Below are 7649 nucleotides of genomic sequence, written 5' to 3'. Positions count from 1 at the left end.
TTGTAAATAAAATCCCTTTTAATGAAATTATAAATGTACAGTGCAACAGAATATATAAATGTTTTTTTCTTGTCCTATGCAGAGTAAAAATATTTGCACCAGGGTTATGTAGGAGAACACATAGCTGACAGTTTGGGATGTATTGGAGGTAATTCCACCACATTCAGAATTTTTATCCAGATGTCTTTTCCTTTGGCATCCTAAAGGGTGTGAAGCCATAGCACCAACAGAGTTCTCAAGAACAACGTCACCAGGCATACTTGTATTGTGCTGCTACTGTTACCGGCTTCATGAAGAGAACAGGGTTCGGAGGTGGTTGGTGTAGGATTGCCTGTCTTTTCACCAAAGTGGAAGTTGTAGGTCATTGCTGATAGATTCAAGCTTTTTTGTATGGTTATATTCTGTACTAGTGATTTGTTTAACACTGTTACCTAAATTATAAAATGGAGATAGCAGGTAAGACTCATGATATTTTTACCCTAACCACTGTGGACTAACTTATCAAAACTTCAAATACTACATCTTGGTTACTTACATTGAATGTGTATGTTCCTGGTAGAAGCAAAAGGTAATACTCCCCATTTTTGTTAGTTCGGTAAGGGCATATACGTTGTCTTCCCTGGATATCCACTATGGCATTTTGGATTGGTATCCCATGCATGTCAAGTACTTGTCCTTTTATCCCTGTCAGGTCATTAAGAAAATATACACTAGAAATATTATATTATCAATGTTCTACACATAGGTTGACCTCACTGGTATGAGCATGTTCTATCAGTGTGCTGTGTGACCTCACACATTTGCATGTAATCCTCTCGTGCGAGACTCTTGCAAAAATAGAACATGCTTCGATTTTTTTTTATCTCGTTGCTGAGAGTGAAAAATCGCCCATGTAAATAGACCCATTGCAAACATTGGTCTATTTTTGTGCATTTCGCAATGCGCAAAACTCGCAAGACAATATCTGCAGAGTAAATGGCAAATGGAAAAACACGTAGTTGAGGTGACCGCTTTGATGGAGCTTCTGAGTGGATAAAAAAAAGGTAAATGGGTACAAAGAGTTCTTAATGTGAAAACAGTCAAGTTAAACTTTGTTACATCTGTAGCATACTATTGACAATTACTAGCTTGAAAGTGTTTGCCGTAGAAATTTAAGCTGCTTGACCCTACTTTATAAAGAGATCCTGTTATCCGTTTGAAGGGGGTGGGGGGCCTGGAAAATCCAAACTCTTCACCTAGTATAAGTTACAGATAGAGGAGACCTGCAGAGTGGTCTCCTTTGTTCATTCCTGGGAAAAGACTGGGCGAGTTTTCATTTTATTTTTAAGGTTGGCAATTTTTACTGTTTGAGAGGTCACTACTGGGAGGGGGACATTCAGGTGGAGATCTCTACAGGCACTTTTTCTGTGTTGGGCATCGGACAGACATGAGCAAATTAAGGGTTATCATATTGCTATGGTGGAACCAAAGGGTCATCCCTACTGTGTGAGTTTTGCTTGGGGAGGACATTCTTACTGTGTGTAAGAGGTACTAAGGAGATTACATCAATGAGTGGGGACACTAAAGGTGCATTTAAACACACAGATGATCGCTCAAAATTCATCAGAAACTGACAGTTTTGAGCGATCATTTTACATATATACTATGGGTTAATCAGCCCTTTAGTACTTCATTTGCAAATATTTAGAGAACAGCGGATGGTCTGTTCTCTAAATACATCGCTATTGTTTTCCAGCAGGGCAGCAGCTGTTAAAGAATGTTATCAGTGCTGCCGGCTGTGAACGCCGTTTGCCATCCCTTTTTTATCAGGGATGAGGATTTCATGCGGACCTGAAGTCAGCGATGGACGAAAAATGCATGATGGTCACACATTTACACACAACGATTATCGCTCAAAAGATGGCTTTTGAGTGAATTTTGAGCGATAATCGTGTGTACGGGCTCCTGTCCACGGACGATACTGCAGTGCGTTACTCGCGGCGATAATCCGTCCGCGAGTAACGCAGTGCACACTTTCTATAGCGTTGCTATGGAAAGCACAGCCCCCTGTCCACGAGTGGAGAATCATAGCGATTCTCTGCTCGAGGGAATCAAATCGGGGCATGCTGTGATTTAACACGATTCTCCGCTGTGAGCCTATTGCTCAGATAGGCTCACCGCAGAGAACTGTGGACAGGGAGGCCTAAAAGGGCCTTTACTGCGTGCCAAACAAAATGTATGGGAGGTAAGGGGTTTTGAACTGAGTGCTGCTGATAACCTGTTTTTTAAATTAAACAAAATGTATGGGGCACAAAAGGGCCACCGTTACTGTGTGTAACAGAAAAGAGAGCACTTATTACTGTCTGGGTGCATAAAGGAGACCAAGTGGGGATGAAGACATGGCTTGGCGTAAATAAATTCAACCGTGTGTTACAAATGCAGCAGGGATTGTCCTTCTTGCAAGTTGGCATCTATGGTGGTTGCCCGGTGACTGCTGGAGTGTTGTATGCCAACCAGGGTGTTGTGTACATAACTGATACATTAGTCATCTAAAGGAGTTCCACTTTATTTTCTTTCACCATTATTAGCTTTAGTGATTTGTCACATACCCATATGGATTTGCTTCATGTATTCAATAACAGACACTTTGTTGTCATTCCAAAACCCCTGAAGTGTGGAGGCTTCCGGATATTTACAGCAGGACACCTCCAGAGTGATTTCAATGCACTGACCGTAGATGTAGTTGTAATCTTGCATGCCACCTGGAAACATCACGAGTGTGGGTCACATATGCGAAACCACAGAGATAAACAGGAAGACTGTTTAAGTTTCATTACTTTTTTGCTACATGACCTACAACTGTGACAATCATCCAAGAATTTCTACTCTGGTTAGTATGTAAGAGCAAATAAAAATGTAATGAAGAACTTTAAGCATGAGTGGGAATTACATTTAACAAAGTAGAGGTACACATTTTGTAAACATACAAAAATATACAAGGGAATTTCATAATAGACAATTCTCTTTAAAGGGTTTTCCGAGTTGTTGTTTGGTTAGTTTTTTTGTTTTTAGACAGCAGTCTCCAGCACCAGACTCCTGAGGCTCCAGAGCTGCTTCTCCTGTTCTGGTGGTCCCGTTTACAAGCTGTACTTAGTGACATTCCGTACACTGACTGACCATAGCAGCCAATCACAGGCCTCAGTGGTCAGTATGTATATGGAATGTCACCGACTGCAGCTTTGTAAACAGGGCTGTCAGTGAGGATGGGAATGTCAACACTTGAGCGTTGCAGATCCGGAGTTGATAGGTATTCTCTCATTGTTTTTCATAATTCCTGCTATTAAATTTTAAAAAAACACCAACTCAAAAAAACCTTTTTAAGGTATGTTCACACACAGCGAAAATGCTGGGGAATTTCCATATTCAAAACGGTGTGGAATTTGACTAGAAATCAGCTGAGTTTGCACAGCTGATTTCAGCAGCCGCAGCGCTCCTCTGACCCCCAAATCCTTTGCACGGTTACCACTTCCTTCACCTAGAGGCCTCTTGTGAGCGCAGCTTGACGAATTATAAAAATTACACTATTTTGGAAACCATCAGGTGAATAAGGCTCTATGAATACATTTGCCATATGTGCCAGGAGCATTCCCACAGCGTATGTTAAACTTAGTGTGAATTAATCCTAAGTCTAGCCACACATGGGCGAGCGCGACATAGGTCTGCGATTCACGGCCCAATATCACACTTTCCACCATGTGAAAGACCCATGGATGTGAGGCTGTCTCAAGCAGGGATCATCTGGCACGGCTGTCACAGACGCCTGAGAGGATTGGGAAGTTCTCCTATTGCTTTCAATTATAAACAATGCAGCTGCGTGCGAGATCATGCAGCCAGATAGAACATGCCGCAATTTGTTTCTCGCATAGCATCGCGGTCCCATGCAAAAAAAAAAAAAGCTCAAAAAAATGAGGTTCATATTTGTGTGTCTCAAAACGCACACATTTTGAGTGATTTTCTTACTTGTGTGAAGCCGGCCTTATTCTGATAACACATTACATATATGTTGCTATTACATGTTAGGTGGAGTGAGCCAACAGAACATACGTTTAAAATACTCACCATTGTCCTTGGAATCCATTAGTCTGCATTATGTGAATAAGACATACATTAAAAGGTGTCACAAAGTAACTTGTAAACTGCTGATAGAAAAGCTGCTGGAAAATTGAACATTCCCCAAAAAACCTGCTAATAACATGTTATTCGGTTCACCAAAATTGAATCTGCCCTATTTTAGGGCAGTATATTATAATGACCGGTCCACTGGGATTTGATAACAAACACCAAATACAATATTATGCGGTTTGGTTAGTAGCCACTAAGAAGTAATCCAGTGGACTATACTTTTTACATCCAGCAGATTGGTCACTTTAATACGTTGCCCATAAATAGGATACCATATTGTGATAATGATTCACGTTAATAGTTTCCACATTCATCTCCGTATTGTCATTTTTCATCATCGATGCTGTACATCTGAGACAGTAGCGTGAATGCATAACCTGAATTTTTCTGCCTTCACACTATGTTTGGAGGATCTGCTCTCCCAAATGTGTTTTAACATGAAAAGTGAAAAAGGGTTCTATTCAAAAGGAACAGACAAACCTTTCCAAGTAGAAAATGTTTTGCTAAGGCTACTTTGTCAGGGGCGAGCGCGATATTGGGCCGAGAAACCCGGCCCAATATCGCACTGATTAAAGTGCATTTTACCCGTGAATGCGAGGAGGTTTTTTTTTTATGTAAAAACACTTTGCAATACTTCTTTGAAATTCCAATCTTGCAGTGATGTTTCACGTGTGTTGGATGATCGGTAAGTGCTTCCCATTGATTTCAATGGGAAACATCACATGGATACTCGTGTGCACATCGCATGGCATGCAATGTGTTTGACTGTCCCATTGAAAACAATGGGCGATGTGTTCCAAGGAAAGTGAAAAAATAGGACATGCAGCGATTTTTTTTTTTTACCTTGCAGCATTGCTGTGAGGGAAAAAAATCACTCATATCTCTGACTCCATTCAAAAGAATGAAGTTCATATTCGCAACGCACAAAACCCATGTGAGAGTCATCATCATCTGCATGTAGCCTTAACCCTTTCTACTGGGATCCATTTCCTCTTTTGATCAAAAAAAGGTGTACAGGAGAATGGATTTCTTGAGCATATCGTGAGTGATGCCTAAAACTATCCATACACATTAGATCAATGGCAGCAGACCCAGAAGCCAATGTAATGTACATTCCAAAAGCCTCTCAATGACAAATGTTGGTGCAAACAAGGACTGGGCATGTTGGATTTTAACATGCCCGATTCTTTGTTCTGGTAGCAGCTTGACTCTCTCTCTCTCTCTGAACTGAACATGTACACTCGGCCATGGTGAGTGCCCATCATAATGGGGACATCGGGTTACATATTTCTATTTTACTTGTATAGTTAGCTTTAGAGCGTGTAAAAAAGAACGCAGAATGCTCTATTTTACTGGGCGCGATTTCTCTCTAAGGGTGCGTATGAAAATGCTGTACATACGCAATTAGTGAAAGTTGAAAAAAAGAGAAGCCAGTGCATGCCAACGTGTGTGCGATACACTGTCATACGCAGGTATACGCGATCACAAATGCCGGTAAAACGCTGCGTTTTACCATATGGCCAGTAAGCCTAGGCTTAGATTGACAATTTTTTTCAACAGATTTCTCAGCACAAGATACTTTCTTTAGTAACCAACACAAACATTAAAGGATATAAAATGGTAAGTAACAGAAAGGCTTCTGTAGATTTGAGTCTTCTCACCTCTAACTTTGTACCAAGCAGCACCATTTGTGATGCCATTACTAAAACCAATTGAGTCAGAACAAGAACCGCCACTGTACATTTTGTTATTATTTTTGGAATATAGTTCGGCTAGGTACTTCAACACATCATTGTCTGGGGGCGCTGTATAAAAGAGATGATGAGATTAGTCAAAACTAGTAATGTAACATCAGTACTTGTGAGCTGTGCTTTAGAAATGTTCCTACTACACATAAAATCTCAATCCTTTATTTGATGTCTTTTTTTTTTCTTTAATATCCACAGCAATGTTTATAATAAATATCTCGATGTTAAGTTTGTTAATGTAAAATTTTAGAAGCAGCAGCTTCTTCTCTAATGCCCTTACAGTCTAACTTTAAAGCCTTGTGGAAATCCTTAGGCCTCCCTCACACAGGCTTTTGCAAAAACGCTGGATTTTTCAACGCTGCTTTTACTGTGATTTCAGCAGCGTTCGCTGCATTTTGCCAGCGTTTTGACTGCGTTTTCAGCACAGCTGAAAAAAAAAGGAATACTCACATAGCAGGCACCATCCGGGTCCCTGATGCTGCTTTACGGCATTCCTGCAGGCTTTGATGAAGTTGTCAGCTTCCAACAGACCATATTTTGCTGGTAAAACCCCGCCTCCAGCAAGAGATTGCTCTGATTGGTGCATTGAGCGCTGGCTCTGATTGGCTGAGCACAGTGCTCAAGAGCGAATCAGAGCAATCTCTTGCTGGAGGCAGGGTTTTCAACCCTGCTACTAGTAAGAGATGGTCTGTCGGAAGTTGACAACTTCACTGAAGCCTGTAGGAACGCTGGAGAGCAGAGCAGGGACCCGAAGAGCGCCTGCTAGGTGAGTAGTCCTTTTTTTTTTTGAAGTAGTGTAGCTAGAGCGTTCAGCAGCGCTAAAAACGCTGCCCATTCATTTCAATAGACAACACTGAAACACCCAAAAATAGAACATGCACTGCTTGAAAATCGCAGCACTAAAAAGTGCCGCGACCGAGCAGCTGTCTGCAGCTGTGTGAGCGGTCCGGTCCCATTGAAAACAAGCGTTGTACCGTGATTAGCGTGGTGCTGAAAGCCCTGCGCTAATCGCAGTAAAAAGCGCCTGTGTGAGGGGGGCCTTAGAGAGGAGAGTTGTTACATAGGACCATCTCCCATGGAAAAATGAAAAGGTTTATCCTTGGTATTTTTTTAAAAATTTACCTTACAAAACTTCTTCAAAAAGTAAGTTCTGTCAAGCATTACCATGTGCTTTCCATGCAACAAGATATGCAGCTTTCTGCTGCATCGGTATTGGTCCATGTGAACATATTCTAAGATAAGGATTTGTGGAAGGGGCTTTCCAAGGTAACGGGTAGCAGTGGGGGAATGCAGAGTACAGAAAAAAATAAACCTAGTACTCACAGCCTGCTGCCGTGATGCTCCCCCGCCATACTCTTGTGATCTTCTGCTGACAAGTGCTGTGGCGGTCACGTGAGTTGTTACCCAGATGACCACTGGAGCCAATAGAAGACCGTCAGGACGTCCCGTATACCTGACAGAGGTTTCTACATAAGAAGCCCATGTGACAGGTTTATAGGACATCACCAGTCAGATGCCACGGCACTCTGGAGCCACAATGAGTATGTTTATTTTATATAGCTTTGGGCAGTGGGGACTCAAAACTATAAAGGGGTTTTATAAAGAAAAAGCAGTACATTATTGTTTATTGTGGATAAACCCTTCATTTTTTTATTACGTAAGTGGAGAAGTAATCATTCTCTAGTTTATCCAATAGGAAAGAGGTTTTGGTGCTCACCTCTAGTAGATTTCTTTAGCTAT

The 7649-nt window shown here is 41.4% G+C and overlaps 1 protein-coding gene across 1 annotated transcript in view; it reads right to left on the bottom strand.

Annotated features, from left to right (window-relative positions):
• Nucleotides 1-7649, bottom strand: part of CPM (carboxypeptidase M) — an 80965-nt gene continuing 73316 nt past the window's right edge. The window contains exons 6-9 of the mRNA XM_066591618.1: nt 5823-5966; nt 2589-2741; nt 536-684; nt 1-431 (exon numbers count right to left, since the gene is read on the bottom strand). Coding sequence (XP_066447715.1) covers nt 201-431; nt 536-684; nt 2589-2741; nt 5823-5966 — 677 coding nt within the window. The 3' untranslated portion in view covers nt 1-200. The remainder of the gene's footprint in view (nt 432-535; nt 685-2588; nt 2742-5822; nt 5967-7649) is intronic.

This window comes from Eleutherodactylus coqui, chromosome 2, assembly GCF_035609145.1.
Source record: "Eleutherodactylus coqui strain aEleCoq1 chromosome 2, aEleCoq1.hap1, whole genome shotgun sequence".
Lineage (NCBI taxonomy): Eukaryota > Metazoa > Chordata > Amphibia > Anura > Eleutherodactylidae > Eleutherodactylus > Eleutherodactylus coqui.
This window is presented reverse-complemented; position numbering and strand designations above follow the sequence as displayed.